A 17,379-nucleotide genomic window follows, 5' to 3' on the forward strand; every position below is an offset into this window, starting at 1 on the left:
TTACAGGAGTTGCTGTAACTAATCCCTTGAAACTTACCTCAGTAGCACATGCTGCTTTATCATACCTGCTCATAAGCGTAAAATGGATCATAGTTGTTGAACTGGTATGTGCAAGAATCTTGTCAAAAAAGGTTTACTTTCATCAAAGAGTATGAAGCGGAGAGAGGTAACTGAAGGTAGCCAGAAGTCTTTATTCAGTGTCTGCCTACATATGAAACAGCAAGCCTCATTTTTTGGCCATGCTGGCCAAGTTTGAAGGCGCAGATTATGGGGGTACTTTAAACACTGTGTATCTGTGAAATGCAGGTAAAATGGCCAGATGCTGCAAAATCACTTTGGTACGTAGTAAATTGAATCCTGAGTCACAAGTGTTCATTTAAAAGCTAAATTTATTGTACTTCATTTTACAGTGTTCCCTTTCTAGGCTGAGAGTTAATACAATAAAAATATATATAGAAGAACATTTAATAGTCCTAAAAGAAGGCAGCACAATGGAGAGGACACATGTTCTTTGTCACTAGACTAGCTTAAAAAACTGTAATGTTTAATTTTCACCTTTAAAGCAATCAAGCTGACTTTACTAATGTAAAGTGCAGGCAGAATAGCTGTTGCATAGCAACAGATCTAAGTCTTCTGAACTGCCTTGGTTTTGACAAGGAATCAACTACACAATGTGCATATACATCCATTAGATATAAAGAGGTTTTTTATATGAATATATTTACTTTTGGTCCAGTAAAACAATAGCAAGAGAATCTAAATGCTTGGAACAATAGCACAATCAATTTCAAGTCAAGCATTTTTAAAGAGAAATTTACAAAAAACCTCACAAATTTAATATACAAGTCAGTACCCATGCAGTAAATAAATGTCCAGTTTATACAAACAATAGTCATCTAATGGTACAAATATTACACTGGATCCAGAATTCTATACAAACATTAATACATGATTTGTCATCCATATCGACTTGAATACGGTATTACTGAAAATGGGCTACAGAAAGGCCACTCTTCTGTACAATTGTGCAAAATCTGCAAAACATTTGCAATCCAAATGCAATAAAAAAAAAGAAAGAAAGAAAGAGAGGGACGGAGAAAAAGAAAGAGAGAAAGGGGAGAATGAAGGAAAATAAGGGAGAGAAAGAGAGAGGGATAAAAAAAAAAAAAAAGAAAGAAGGAGAGAGAAGGTAAATCTATCCATTCTTTCCTTCAACCCTTCATGGATGCCAGGAAATATCAGAGCTCATAAAGTACATTCACTGAGCTGTACAGGCAATAGTCTAAAGTTGGTTAAGAGTACAACTCACTGTAAAGAGTATAAAGGAGGCTTTTCCCTTTCACATGAGCATTATTAAATCATTGTGAGGCCTAACTTATGCAGCAAAATACTGAAAAGCAGCAGAAATATTTTGTCATGCTCTGATCACTTTTCGAAAACAAGCCCATAAAAGGTAAATACATGATTTAAGATTTCCCTCCCACTTTCCTATTCCAGGCCTGTGCCTGGCTCTAAGGAGCTATTTCTACTCATATTCACTGGGTTGTCTCCAGCACATCTTGCATCTCATAGAAGTTTAAAACATTTTAATTGGCTTGTGAACTCAGCAGAACCCAGAGGCATCCCTTTCCCTTCAAAAGGAAACCAGAGGCTTTTTTACTCCTCACTTTTTCAGGTTCTGTGCTCAGCTCTGCTCCCATCACATATTTTCCCTGCATACAATACAGCCAAATTTCACAGCTCAGAAAACACATAGGAAACTGCTTGAAAAATCCTATTCATTCCTTTTCTATTGTGGGAATTTTCAAAGCCTCTCAGATTTGTAGCATTTCATTGGGAACCTTTTCCACTGCTGCTTTTCTGGGCAAGAGAAATGCAGCTATCAAGGATGTTCAAAGTCTACTTACTCTCTTTCAAAAAACCTACACATTATACTGATACCTTCAGTACAAAAGCAGCATAAATGACAGTACCATGACTAATTTTTTTAAAAATCAACCAAATGTGGTTAAGAGACAACTAACACATAATTTGGTCTTCATTAGCATACAAACCAGCATCTCTTTGCCCTGATAGTAAATCATTGCGGCAGGCTTTACAAAAGCACAAGGAAATAAGACCTAACATTCTGATACTTAATTCCCATTAGTAATTTCTGTCTGCTGATTTTCACCCTTTTGTGTGTTTGACAAAACTGAAACACAAGTGCTGCATTACATTTTTTTCCCTGTTATTTAAGAAAACTCCTAGAGTTTCTCATTAAATATAAAAATTAGTTTTCTCCCACCACCAAAATAGTACCCGCAGTCCAAAAATGCAATGCAATACTGGAATTATATAATATAAAATATCATTGTAAAAGTAACCTTCGATAACAAAACCCTAGCTTGTGGACTTCCTGCATGAAGGCCATAGTCTTCCAAAAATGCTTTTAAATAGTTCTCTTTAATAGCTAAAGATTATTTTTGTTATTTCACAGAAGGTAAACACAAGCAGAGCATTGGTAGCATATAAAATATACAAATCCTCATTAAAGACGCGGTACTGTTGACCATTGAAGGTTTACTTTACACAGCTGAGTAGCATTAAAATATAATTTACTAGAGCTCCCACATATTGATATAAAACCTACTTTATGCACTTCAGTAAAGGGCTGGAGTGTAGCAAATGGCCAAAGAGAGAGACCTTTATACGTGCGTTTCAATGTAAGAGTAAGTGTGCGCTAAGGAAGCTATAAGTGCATCAACCTCAGATGAGCCATTAACAGAGTCCCTCGGGGTGCTGCTTTGATAGATGTCCATGAAGAGATCAAGGTACATTTGTTTCCATTCTTGAAAGTCTCTAGATGTCAAAGCTGGATTATCCAGAACTTTATCTATAATGGCTACTTCTCCTTCTCTGGCCTGCGAGAGAAAACAAGCAAAGAGTCAATGTGAGTGATGAGTCAGTGTCATGGGTGGAAGGAGAGAATGGTGGGAGCAAACTCAAGCCACGGAGTCCCTAAAAGCAGGGAGATTATCTGACTGCTCTATGTTGGCTCACAAACAGAAGCCCTTCCTCCAGTGTGTCACACATCACCCTTCATGGCTAGGGTTTCCGTTGCCTTGTCCAGAATCCTCAGAAACATTCCTATTCCCCTTCCTCACCACTTGTTCAGCTCAAGAAAAAGCAAACTTTGTACTGTTTACTACTAGCTGCTTGCATTTCTCAGGATGGGTTTCACACAAAGAAGTGACATCTGTTTGCAATTCCTGATCAGCAAAAGAAATACTCTGAGGGATGCAGACACATGGCCTCCTGCCTGCCAGCAGAGCTAAGACTTTTTTACTGGGCTTGTCATGGGGACATCTGAGGGTTACATTGTGAAGGCTTGTGCAAGGACCTCCAAGTTAATTATAAATCATCTTCATTAGAGAGCCAGTGTATGCAATGGGTTGGCTGGCTGCAATCTCCTCCTCCTACTGTGGCAAAGAAAAGGCAGAAAAGGATAAAATCTAATGTAGCTGCTGGCATCTCCTTAACCATCATCGAAGCAGGGGATGGGACGCTATCATAATCACTGGCCAGTGATTAGTTTATCAAGAGACAACAGGCAGCCAGTACAGATCAGATTAAGCCTCAGATATACTCGTAGACACTTGTGGTTGCTGCAAGCAATGAAAGCTGGATGCAACAGACACGAGCCCTGGAAACACAGATAATACAAAGGTTTTCAGTACTACTCCTCTGCATGGGAATGGTATGGTTGCCATCAATCTCCACTCTATCCTCTCTTCCAGATAGGTTTCATACTCCTCATTGCTAACTCACATTTTCCATGTCCATACTATAAGTACATTAGATCTTTCTGGGAGAATGTGAAAGGGAAATATTATCAGCCTATGCTGATGGGAGACAATCAGAAGGCTGAGAGATGTCACCCATAAGCAGTAGGTTGAGAGGTATTTTTCATACTTTGCAAACAGTAGTAAATTAATGATAACCACTAGAATATTCATTTCCAGAAACAGAGGTGCAAGCTGAGAGTGACCAGTGGAAATTGAACTATGGGGACTCTCAATTACCATATCTCTGCTTGAACTACCATAACATGCTTCTTGCAGATCGTGGCTAGTATCCACACCTCTGCACTGCCAGCCCATACGGTAGGAGAATGGTCACAGGAAAGAGAGCAGAGGGTCATTTGTTAAGGACTTTGATGATGGGACAGAGAGCCTATGGACAACAAAGGCTAGAAGCCTTTGGAGGGCTGTCTCAGGTGACCATTTATTTGGAAAAATTCCAGGAAAGTTCAGAACACCAACTCCAACAGGCCAGTGCAATTGGCTGCATTCATGAAGGAGAAACCAAAGGCACTGATAAAAAGAGAGAGTAACTGATTAGGTAACAACAGTAGCTATGGATACATACAACTACCAGTAGTAGGGTCCAAACAAGAATGGTGACAGGTTTAGAGATAATGGCTCATGGACAGAGAATGAACAAATTGTCTTTTCTTGGTCCAAAAGAAAGAAGTCCCAAGCATGAGAACAGGCATCTGCTGGGTCAAGAGGTTGTGCTGGCTTTGGAATTCCCTGAAGGAAAGCAATTCCATTTGTAGGAAGCTACTGGCATAATGTAGCTCAGGTATCAATAAATGCTAACAAGAAAGGCATGGCAGCAAGCTGCTGATACTGAACCACAGTTTCGGTATGAGTAATCCTGCCATGTACAAACACACAGATACAGTGTGAACCTCCTGCCACCCTGACATGTCTGAGAGTACTTTGATTTTGTTTCAGTTTCACATGCTTGTAGAAATGTCATGGTTTAAGCCCAGCCAGCAATTCAGAACCACACAGCTGTTAGCCCACTCCCCACCTTGCTCCCCTGCTCCGCTCCCGGAGGGATGGGGAGGAGAATGGAAGAATGTTGAGATAAGAACAGTCCAGTAACTAAGGTATAACACTGATTCGGAGAAAACTCCAGGAACAAACTTGCCAACAAAGTTTTCAAGCTGACAAGCAGGTATTCTTTATTGCGGTGCCGAGAGACATGGGGGATAGCTCCACCAAACGTGTGTCTCTCTAGTTGCCACACACGCTGTCCTTTTATAGTCACTGGGCATATATACATATTCATGAGGCTACGTATTGATTCCATCATTTTCCAGAAAGCTCCCCGCATGCGTACAGAATTGTGGTGGTGGTCTCTGAGGGTCGTTTACTTCTTCCAACAATCTTCATCACTTCTGGCAGCCTATGAAGCATGCGCAGGAGATATTTATACCAGTTTAATTGGTTTGTTAGCACCAGAGACTCCTATCCTCCTACTTATCAGTTAGTTTAGCTGTAGCCCATCCTGGACACCTGCCGTTCCCAGATACTCCTTATCCCTATGTCCTGTTTTTCTAGACTGTTTTTCTTAAAACTATGTCAACTGTAACTATGTCAACTATAACGATTTATCTTGTGTGAGAATTCTCAGTATGTTCTCTAGCTGTACTCTATTTTTTTCTCTATGTATCCTGCACTTCGGTAATTTTCCACTGCTACTGTTACAAAGCCATCAAACTTAACATTACTCAAAACTAATTCTAAAGGTTTATATATTCCTTTTTGTGATTTTGTGCCCCCCTTGTCTCAACACAAACCACTACTGCTACCACCAATAATAATGATGATAAGGGAAATAACAAGGGAAGAGAATACAACCGCTCACCACCCGCCAACCGATACCCAGCCCGACTGAGCAGTGATCTAGCCCTTCCGGGTAACTCCCCCGTTTCTATAGTGGGCATGACGTGCTGCAGTATGGAATACCTCTTTGGCTAGTCTGGGTCAGGTGTCCTGTCTCTGCTTCCTCCTGGATTCCCCTCCTCCCTGGCAAAGTATGAGACTCAGAAAGTCCTTGGTCAGAGTAAACATTACTGAGCAGCAACTAAAAACACCGGTGTTATCAGCGCTGTTCCCAGGCTGAAAGTCAAAAACACAGTGCTGCACTGGCTATTAAGAAGGAGAAAAATGACTTCTTGTGGTAAGGCTGTGTACCTTGAGTTTTTCTGCCAACCCCCAATCCTGTAAAGACTCACCTGCATGTAGCAGTTGCCTTCAATGAGATGATACAGTGCAGAAAGTTAAGCATGCGTAAGATTTTTTCAGGATGGGAACCCCACAGCATGAAAATAATATTGCTCAAATGCTTCTCTAGGTGATGGAGAACTAAATTAATTAATGTTGATAAAGCTCTCTCTGATGAAAGTTGTTACAAAATCCACTGTCCAATTATCTAGTGTCTTAAAATCTAGTAATTTAATATAGTTAACAGGGTCCCTGGGGAAATCCAGCATATCGTTTGCTGAAATCTCTATCAGGACAGAATTGAAATTGCTGTAACAAACAAAAAAAAAAGCTGACAGGGAGGCTAAATGAGCTGTGGTATATTTAGAATAACCATAAAAATCTTAAAATCTGTCATCGCCATTATCTATTTATTTAATCAATCCTACTAATTAAATACAATGATCCTATCACCTCACACAGAAAGCAAGCTCACAGTTTCCTCCTGGACAATCTCAGCAATCAGAAAATAATCAAGTGTTGCGAAAGGTACTGCTCCCTTCTGAAAGGCTGCCTTTGCTTAACTTTAGGCTGAGGCTATTACAGAATGAATGCGGTCTGGTAAATGAAGATGTTCAGAGACAAAAAAGGGATTAAGGTTTCCTCCCATAATTTGGTTTCAAATTCTGTTAAACTGTCTAGAGGAAGAGCAGCTGCTGAGATTTTATCTGCGCAGAAATAAAAACTGATCCCACTCACTTTGGCTGCTTTCCCAAGGCACATTTTTCTCTGCTATGCGACCAGTGCTTCCCCACGTCTGCCTTGTGCTGCACGCTAGGTTCAGCCTGGACTATAGCTGCGCACAATTAATCTCCGAATACAATGCGGTCTGATCCAACCCTGGGGCAGGATTTTTCCTCCCTCTTTTATCTCACCTTTAAAGTGCTTTTCAGAATTCGCAGCTGGTGCAGTTTTTCATTGACTACTGGATCGCTACATCTTTTTATAAAAGATTTCTTATACTCCAGCTTACTGGAAATCCGGTGTTCTCCTAAAGGAGACAGGCTGGCCTGCTCCAAGGCTCTGTATAAATCTTGCAAGGAATCTGCTGTTTTTTCCTTTATAGTTTCAACTGTAATGAGAAAAAGAAGAAAAAATAAAAGGAAAAAATAGAGAAAAATCATTAATGTGATTAAATAAGATAAAAAAAACTCTGCAAAATGTTTAACAGGTTTAACTAGACCATAAGGAAGACATTTCACAACCTAAGTTGCAGAAAAAAGTGCTGTGATTGTAACTCCTCCTCTTGTTATTGCCTTCAGAAGAAAGGGAGAAAACACATTCAAGAATGTAAAGTCAACCTGCACAAAAAAAAAGGAAAAAAAGAGAAATAGTGCAAGGTGTAGTAATATTAGAGTAGCATACTGGCAGAGATCTCATCTCTAGTACTGCAGTTAAATATGCTGGTGACTTTGTTATTACAAGGAAAGGAAAGCATCCTGCTGAAGAAGTGATCAGGGATTGGATCTTGGCCCGAGAGTGCTGATATGGCATTCAAGATTATATTTATAAAGGTGGCCTTGGAAGGACGTCATTTCCTTCCTAGAAAAGTCCACTTCTTTTTGTCTCTCATTTTTGATACTCAGGAGTGTTGTTTAACAGTCAGTAATGCTGTCACTTGTTTTCTTACTCTATGACCTGAAGGCTCACTAGCAGACTACAGACTGGATATAAGAGCACATTCACGACAGTTTACCCAGCCTCATGGCAAACCAAACCAGAGCTGTTTGCATTATAGGTTTGTTTATTTATTTGTTTACTACAGGTTTTAAACTATTTGTTCTAACACCAGGAGCATTTTAAAGGAAAATTGAGCAAAGGCTGGGGATGAAATACTACTCTGATAGGAGCATTTGAAATGCTTCATTTAGAAGGCATAAAACATTTCAACTTCTCACACACCGTTTACCTCTGAAGCAACAGTTTGATGACTCTATACAAACTTGGGAAGTGCATGGAGCAGCTGAGTGGTGACCAGGAGTGGTGACCCTCTCACACCAACACCACTGTATCTACCACAGCTGGCCACTGCTTGTGCACAGCCTCCCAACTGTCTCCAGAGCCCTTGGGACCCTTCTACCCTACTTGGCTTTCACAATGGTGTATGCTTTCCTGCCCCAAGGTGCCTGAGTCCTCAGGATGCTTTCATGAAAGCTCTTGTAGGAAGGCTACAGCTGTTTGGTTTCAAGCATCACTTTTATTCTGTGAGTGACTGTGCACCAAGACATAGCCATCTCCACTACATGAAAGTTCAGTACATGATAAAGTGCCCATATGCAGTGAACATCAGTCTTCTCAGATATTCAGGGAGGGTTTTTTTATCGAGCATCAACCGGGAGGACAGCTAGTGTTTAGAAGTGACATTTCTAGGAGCTACCCAAGGCAACTTCCCATTGAAGCCCATACCAAGCAATATAGCAACTACTCACCTCACTATCAAGCAAGAACTCCAGAGACCCAAGTCTCTACACCCCATCACAAAAAGTGTTCGCATTTGTAGAGAACTTTATGCAATCAAAGAACTTTGCAGACAGCAACTAGTTTAGCTATATCTCTTACCAGTTTATTCCTTTACCCTTTTAGGAGGTGGCTGTTTTTAAAGCACTTCTTTTTAAGAGATATGGAAGTCAAGTAGGGTTTGAGGATTTTTATTGATGGAGATGTTGTGGGCTTGTACAGAGCTCCCCAAATCCTCCCATCGTGTGCTACTTTGCTTGGAGAGCTGGGTTTATCACTGTAAGGGGCAGCCAGGACTTTAAAGAAAACAGAAATGCAGCATTTCTCTTTCTTGTGGATTTCTTACTAAACCATATAATTAAAGGGCAAAACAGTCAGTATTTAAATATTCAAGGATCCATTAAAATCCCCCCACAGTCTTGATTTCTATGCTTTCTTCAAAAGTCCATGCAGCTACGAGATTAGATGCTTGGGATCTATCCATCATTTTATATTGCTGAACACTGAAGTCCACCATTCTGACAGCTGGGGAATGGGAGTGATTTGCTAAATGGCAAAGGGGAAAAAACCCACCTCTATCTGACACTGGAGTATTTTATATTTCTCTCTTTCTCTCATCCCTTGTGCAAAGCAAGAAAGATCTTTTGTCCATTATGCTCCCCATTGCCACATTGTACCCTCAGGGAATTAGTGGGTTTAGTACAGGGACAAATTGCTGAAGAAGCAAGCCAGTGCTTTGGCTCCATGTCATCACTTTGCTAAGGCAATCTAGAGCCTGGACCAGCAACCACACACCACATCCAGGCTTGCCATTGAAAACCCCCAGCTTCCTCAACCACCACAGGTCCTCACCATGGCAAAGGACCTGAATGAGAGGTGCCTTTAATGAACCTGGAAAGCAGCATGGCCTGTGCAAGCTCAAATGCCAGGCTCGGGAGCTTGTGCTGCCTTCCCTTCCTGCACCACTGGCCTGGCAATCTTCATGGCTGATGCTCCTCAGGGCTCATCTCCTCAGGCAGGCAGCTAATGTGGGCCTCAGTGAGGCTGCAGACAGAGGATTTCTACCCTTGCTCCAAACATGCTCTGAGGCTGCATGGGAAGAGGCGCAGGACTTCAGGGGAATGATGCAGGCAGGGTTAGGCAGCAGAGCACTGCTGACAGGTCTTTGAAACACATCAACACATCACCTCCACGCAGCTTGGGCTGCCTCCCCCAGGCTCTGTCACTGCCTCAGTACTGCAGCTATGGGAGGTGTGTATAAAAGGAGTTGGGATTTGCTATAAAGGAAAGCGCAGGGAAGAAAAAGAGCAGGTCCCTTCCCTTGAATGTCTTGCTGGGGCTGGGGAAGCTTAAACAGGGCACGATGCTGCCTTGTTCTACACACGGCGGGGGAGAGGGCAGCAAGTGTCATGATAACACATCCCAAGCCCTTAATACTTTCCAGAGGAACACTGAAGGTGGTGGTACTGCTGCTCCCAATGGCTCTCAGTAGGCGGGAATGAGATTACACATGAATCTCCCCTCCCTCACCCTTCTGCTAAAGGCTTTGATTGATTTCCTGTAGGTGTTGGTGAAACCCTTGGCAGTATAAAGCATCTGAGCTACTTGATTAGATGTACAGCTGAGCTTAAAACATATTTTCTTTTTCTAAATTGGTGGATTTGTGTGTGAGTCATGCTACTACAGCAGGGCTGCATCCTTAAGGAAGAATAAGGCCTCAGGTACTGACTTGTTCAAGCAGAAAATGTGGCCTAATGGGATTTGCAGATGACCTCAGAACAGCCTCTAATGCAGCAGGTTGTTTTTCACCCTCACTTGGCTGCTGAGTCATGGGTTGTATCTCTTTGTTTCTCTAAATACACTGTCAGGTACCTATTTTCACATACAACTGAAAAGGAGGGTCTCTTCTCTGAAGCAATAGGTTTATCCCCTTCCCCACCCACAACTGAACAACTCTGTAACAAATAAACTCTGTACAAATAAAGCTTCATAAACTGCTGCACACAAAATCTAAATTCAGAACTGTATCTTCCAAGTGCACAGGTAATGAATTTTGTAACAGTGAAGCATCTGCTGTGTCTTCAAGTGAATGCAAAGCCATTTGCAATAAATTCAGAAGATAAACAATACATCAGTTTAGTAAATGGTGTACTATTATTTTTCATTATCCTGCTTTCCACAAGGTAGAATTTCTGAACCTTTTGTACTTCACCCTTGCTTCTTAAAATGGAGTAAATATTTGTATCCACCTTAACATTTCCTCTGGAGAGAGATTGTGGGTGAAACTTCAAGAGGTCAGGAATGGTTTGGGTTGTTGGCATTTAGGAAAAACTGGTGAGGTTTCTTACACTGCGCTGTGATTTGTTGTGGAAAAGAGCATGCCCTGAACTCCACGATGTACTAAATGCAACCACCTCTTTGCTCCATCAGGCTATTCATCTTTCCATTATTTCCCTCTTATAAACCAAAATCCTAAGAGCAATAAATAAGAATATCAGACACTTGAGTGAAAAGTGACCGGAGAGAAAGAGTTACCACTGGTTATTTACGTGGATCAAGAGATGATTGGCCCCTGTAAACTGGTGATTCAGGAAGATGGTACTGAAGTAGGATCATGCAGAAGGTCACTGTTGCAACCCAGCTGTCTAACACGTTGCCCTCTGGACAGAAAAATCTCTAGGCACACATTTCTCAAAAATGTGCTTTAAGTATATGGAATAACATCTGGTAATTTTCAGTAGAGGTTCTTGCACTTCTATGACCCACTTTCCCTGTAAAAGCTTGAGCCACAAAAAGCTTGCATGGTTTTCCTCTTTCAGTGAGGCACCAGAGGAACCTGGGGCCATGAATGAATACAACTGCCCATACAAGGATAGTACAACTCAGTCAGTCATAAATGTTGTCACCCACTGTGCTGACAAGGTCAGATTTTTCAAAGGTTACAGCTCTGCTTTGAGCCCACCTTGTGCTTTGCCAGTGCCTACTAACACCACCCAGGCTCATCCCGTTGTCTTTAGGCTTCTTTCCCTGACTGATGGACACTGTTGACGGCATTCTCCATTTTCCAGCTATCCTCTTTGCTACCTTTACAGCTTAGTGACGTGCTTTCCTTCGCTGTGCAACCCCCTCTCATGCACGCCCACTGGTCTACTTGTGATTAGCCCTGCATTTGAACGAAATTACACCCTCTGCAAATCCTGAGAAAGCCAAACTGCTGCAAAGTCTGTGACAGAGCGAGAACAAGGCACAGTCAGACTGAACCCCCCCGGCTCCACTGAAATTTTAACTCCCATTTCTATTCCTTCTTGTGAGCTCACTCTGGCAGAGGAACCAGCTCAGCTCAGCTTTCTCCGGATCTCAAGGAGGCAGTTTTTGCTAGAACACATCACTAATTATGTGATGAAACAGCTGCCATATGTTTGTTATTCCCCCATACAAATCCCAAAGATTTTCTTCCAATTTGAATTACAACTTACTGCTTCCCTTTCATATAGAGGAGGCCTCTACCTGAAGCCTCCCCAGACTTTCTGTGAGTGTTAGTAAATGCTCCACCAAAACAGAGAGCATCCCTGGCCATTAGGAAATGGTTTCAAACTAGATGAAAAAGGCCCTGATGTATGAATCTTTGGGTGCTTCGTTTTTCTTTTTCATTGCCTTCTTGACCCTGATGCACGTATGTTGGGAACAGAGCAGCTTACCTACCACAGGCTAACTAATAAGTGATACAATTCCAGGACCAGCAAAGGGTTTTTGTAATCTTCTTATGCCACAGCATGTTGATTATGCCATGTCTAACTAAGAGGTCTATCAAACCCCACCTGGTTCTGCAATGGTTTTACAGGTAGGTAGTGCAGCAGACATAAGTCTGCTGATCCCTTAGGAAGGGGAGGCTCCCCACATCAAGCTATCAAGCTCCACCTCTGGCTATCTGCTGGCCCAAGTGCGCTAATAGGCAAGTAGGAGCAGGGAGTGTAATGCAGCCACAGGGTCCCAACCCAAGAGACCAGTTAGGAGGAAGACAGAAGGGATCTCCTTGTATTTAAAGTTAAAAAGCAGAAGGATCAATAGGGGTTTTAGGTGTGTTGGAGGGGAAGGGAGAGAATAAATTTTCCAAAGAAGGACGTGCAAGGCTTAAATCCGTCTTTGCTGTTGTCTGGGTTAATCATTAGAGTTCAATTGCACAAGAGGGAGACATACCCAAATCATTAGGATGCAAAGAAGCAGGAATTAAACTATTTGGATGGATGTCAGGCAGATTAAACTAGGTATTTCCTTCCTCCCCAGATTACAAACTAAAAGGAATGAAATGGTGAAATCAATGAAAGGATTACAATTGCAAGGAGATGGTGTCTGCACAGTTGTGTGCTGCATATGATATCACCTCTGCACAGGTATGGGGGAGCCACGGTGACATGGAAAGTCAGCTTTTGGTAGGAAAATGATACAAGTCACATCCCTCATTATTGACAAAAGGAAGAAGTAATAGTGTTTAACCCTGGCAGGAGGTGCAGAGAGATGCAGTTCAGGTCTACATGGAAGACAGCTGCTAATCATCTGCTCTGGGTAATACAGGACAGATTTTCCTGTTAAAGCATAAATAGAAACCTGTGTCATCTCCTATGCCACTTTAAAATCAAGGCCTGACTGGGCATGTGAGTATGCCTGTGCATGTATATCCATATACACACGGTTATATTACATGTATATATATACTTGTATATATAATGCTTTCCACAATTCATGAAGAGTTTAAGCAAGCTGAAGAAAAGCTGTTGGCTTCTTGTGCAATGTCCGGCCTTTGCAACCCTTTTCTCTGTTACTCTTTCTCTTTGCCTGCCCTTTTCTGATTTGTGTAATCCTCCATCCAGATTGGCCCCATGTACCTGAAAGTGCAGGATTACCTGAAAGTGCAGGATTTTTCCCAAAGACTTGAATCAAGGAAGGGAGAAGCAGTGTTTAAAAACAAGCTTTGACCCATGTGTTTGGTGAAACATTAGTGGAGGAGGATCAGAGAACATATATTAATTTGTATGGTATAAAACCCTCCTTTCTTCTAAAGCGGAAGTATTTTTGGGTTACCAGGATAGTTGTATATGTAAATGTATATGTAAACCTGCAGGCAGAAAAAGATATTTCCTAGAGAGGGTGTTCACTGAAATGGTGAACACAACAGAGCTCAGCAATATGCTGGAGTTTTCCACTCAATGATATGAGGCTGCCTTGCCTCTCACATATATGAGCATAAATTGGTTTCTTGAAATAAAGTGAACTGTGCAGGCAGGTGGAAAAGTCATTTCCCATAGGACAGATTTCTGAAGGTATTTCAGGTGTTTTCCACTGTTTGAACCAAGTTCAATCAGAAGCAGTTAGGTACCATAACCACTTTGAGAAGATCCAGCCCTAGCCTTTGTAAGGCCTGGGGGATGCTAAACTTTTGCTGTGACACCAAGGTCTAATTCTACTTGTGAACTATTTACGGCACTAGTATTTTTTTCCTTGGATCAGTAGATCCCTGCAAATCTCTTTTCCTCTGAGGTCACCCTTCTGGTGATATTCGAATGACAAGCCTTGTGAGCCACTGCTGCCATGCAGACTGAAGTTTGTGAGGCAGTAGGTGGGAGCATATTCAGTCTTCTGGCTACATGGGACACCTATGCTGGTCTTACTAGAAGTCTCACACCCAGAGGCAATCACCTCTTTTCAGCTTTCCTTGCAACTGGAATTGCTTAGTAAAACCAGCTGACACTAAACTCAGCATTAAAAAAAAGTAATCAGTCCTCGAGGTTTCTCCCTGCAGACCTGCATTGCTGTGCTGACAGTAACATTTAGGCGTTTTCAACATCCACTTAGAAATGAAGTTTAGGTGCCGGCAAATAGGTTAATATGTTAGTGAGAAGGGAAAACACACAGAGGGAATAATTAGCTTGCTCTGTTCTTGCTGCCTCTTGACAGCTCTTATACACCTTGAATGAGAACCAGGAGAAGCTCCTCGTTTGCTCCCAGCCCTGCTGTTTCATGAGCTTATGCTGGTGGGCCATGATTTCAGAGACAGCATAAGAATGAAGAAGAAATAACTCCAAAGCAACAAGGAACTCTGCTCAGTGGCAGAGCTTTTTGGCAGCAGTGTTATCCTTCGGTATTTAGACACAGTACTCTACTCATTAAGTTGCCTATGAAGGCATCAGTTTAACCTTGATCTGCTGAACTGATTTTAGTGACTCTCCGGGAGAATTTTAACATGATGAAATAGAGAGTTTGACATTTTTCTGTGCCACACATTAATGTAAGTGCTGTTTAATTTTACCACAAGCTACCAGTGTTGAAGTGAAATAAACAGAGCAATTACATTTTGATGGTACACTTCCCCTCAGTTCTCAATAGTTCAGAAACAATGAAAAACTTGTCTTCATGAGGTAAACCAGTAGCTGAAGCAAACCGGGTAAACCACTACATGTTTGGGGATGCTTGTGCCTTTAAACAGGATGAGGATGTCCCTACAGATACATCTCACAAGCGATACATGGAAGCAATCACTCCTTCAGGAAAATATTTTTTTTCACAAACCTAAGCTTACAGCACATGATGGTGTGAAAAGTTAAATGACAAATGATACAGGTGCAGTGATATTACTCACCAGTCAGAATCAAGCCACAGTCATGCTTGCACAACAGCAATGTCTGTCAAGGTTTATGGGCTTGATACCTGAAACAAAGCCTGAATGGAAGAGGTGTGCATTTCTGGTGAGCAACACTGTTCCTGGTAAGAAACACCCACTGAGAAAATGAACTCTACTTTGGGCTGCATCCCAAGTTTGCTTATTTATATGGAAATGTAGCACTGACAGTGACACACTTGCATCACTTAGGAATCAACATCCTACTTTCAACGTTAAAAAAACAAGGCAAATCAGTCTGGGTGGGGACCAGCTGTCTTAGTTACCTCTGTAATGCACCACTCTGTTGGGGAGGCACCTCCTGAGGCATTTACGAAAGGGACCTGAAATATTTCTGAAAATGTTATCCCAGACAAAGTCATATTTATTCAGGTATTCAGATTTCTCATTGGATTTATAATTGCACGTCATGATAGCTGCACTGATTAGATTCCAGACTAATTAATCTGCATTCTGATTTACATGTTATTTATGTAGGACATGACACTGCCAAAAACAAAGCACCCCTTGTCAGCTGCTGAATGCCCATCACACTGCGACGGTCTGTAAGCATCACAGAGTTCAAAGTACCTTTGAGAACCAGAGCTATTACTGTGATGAGAAACATGCAGTACCATGTGGCTTTTCTAGGCATTGCTCATGTCATCAGATGTCATCACGAACTTGTGAACACGTACACACCTTAACATAAGGATGTCTCTCATAACTGACATGTCATCACCCAGGAAAGGTCTGTTCCCCATCCACTGGGCAGAATGTGTTTGCACACAAAAGAAACAAGAGAAAGGAAATGAACATCAGCCCTGACAGACGATGGTTACGCAAAGGCAAAACTGAAAATTTGCTGGCTTATTTCCTTTATTAAGCCCAAAATAACACCTTTAAAAAATCCTGACTTCATGAATAAATCAAATGCTTTCATTAAAGAAACATTTACTGCCATTTTCTATACTTTATTTTAAGGCATACAGAAAATATTTAACAAATGTGTATGCAATTAAATGCCAGGGACTGCTAATTACAGCCCTTCTGAATGCCTCTGCAAAACAAAGATACTCAGTACAATATGTTAGAAAGCGTGGGGAAAAGAAAGAGAGGAAGCTGAAGACAATCTAATTCATATTAGCACAGATATATGCTGGCCTTTGGCTACGAGCAGCAAATAAGCCGACAGTATAACCTCAAATGGCAGCCAAAGGACATTTTTGAGTCACATCTTTGCTTCTGCTTCTCTAATTCATTTCCAAAACATTTCATCTCTAACTAATTATGGAATTTAATGACAGAATGTAAAGGACTGGCTGGGGTTGCAGGCCATTCCAACAAGGCTTTAATGGCATATCCTTCAGGTTGCAGAATCTTTATGTACTTAACAGTGACTTATCAGACCTGGCAGAGGCAGGTACTTCAAAGGCAACCTTATATAAAAAATAAATTCTGCCTTTGCCAAGCATTGGAAAGAGCACTAAATTAAATTTAAAAATCAATTCCTACAGACAAGAGAGTCATAAAAACTCAGTGGAGTTGTCTATTTGGCCAACAGGCAAAAATTTATGACAGTACAGTTTTGTAATCAATAGTAGCAATACAGTGTATGTTTTTGATCGGAAAAAATTAAAGATGCCAAAACAACATTGCTAAATATTTAGGCTGATTTGTGACAGTCCCATTGAGCAGAAACACAAAACATGCATTTTGATGAATTTCCAACTAGTTTGTCATACTATACTTTTTATTTTTCAAAAAAGAATATTAAAACTATTATAAGCTTTTGTCACCTGCTGTAAGGCAGAATGATGTAATTTTATTCACTGCACATTTCCTGTTTGTGAGGCAAAAAAGCATAATTTACTTCTTTATAAAAGGGAAATATATATAACTATATATATATATAATTTTATTGGTATTAACATAATGCAATACCATACATTGAGCAAACAGAAAGAAAACATTTCAAAATACATTTTTTAAAAGTATCTCCCCGTAAGATAGTATGAAATATCAAGTAATTAGCATTAACATTATTACAATACACCCTTAGCCAAATATATTAAGGAAAATCCACATTCTAATCACAGAGATAGAGGCAAACATCAACCCATAGGGGACCCGGAACATAATGATAAATACAATATCTGAATCTACTTTGAG

The 17,379-nt window shown here is 41.1% G+C and overlaps 1 protein-coding gene across 4 annotated transcripts in view; it reads right to left on the reverse strand.

Annotated features, from left to right (window-relative positions):
* Positions 1-417: 417 nt before the first annotated feature.
* The window catches only part of CNKSR2 (connector enhancer of kinase suppressor of Ras 2), a 214,701-nt gene continuing 197,739 nt past the window's right edge, over positions 418-17,379 (reverse strand). For all 4 annotated transcript variants that reach the window (XM_065677314.1, XM_065677313.1, XM_065677311.1 and 1 more), the window contains 2 exons: positions 6,974-7,170; positions 418-2,903 (listed from right to left, as the gene is read on the reverse strand). In XM_065677314.1, the coding sequence (XP_065533386.1) occupies positions 2,688-2,903; positions 6,974-7,170 (413 nt within the window). In that variant the 3' untranslated portion in view covers positions 418-2,687. The remainder of the gene's footprint in view (positions 2,904-6,973; positions 7,171-17,379) is intronic.

Source organism: Lathamus discolor, chromosome 4 (genome assembly GCF_037157495.1).
Source record: "Lathamus discolor isolate bLatDis1 chromosome 4, bLatDis1.hap1, whole genome shotgun sequence".
Classification (NCBI taxonomy): Eukaryota; Metazoa; Chordata; class Aves; order Psittaciformes; family Psittacidae; genus Lathamus; species Lathamus discolor.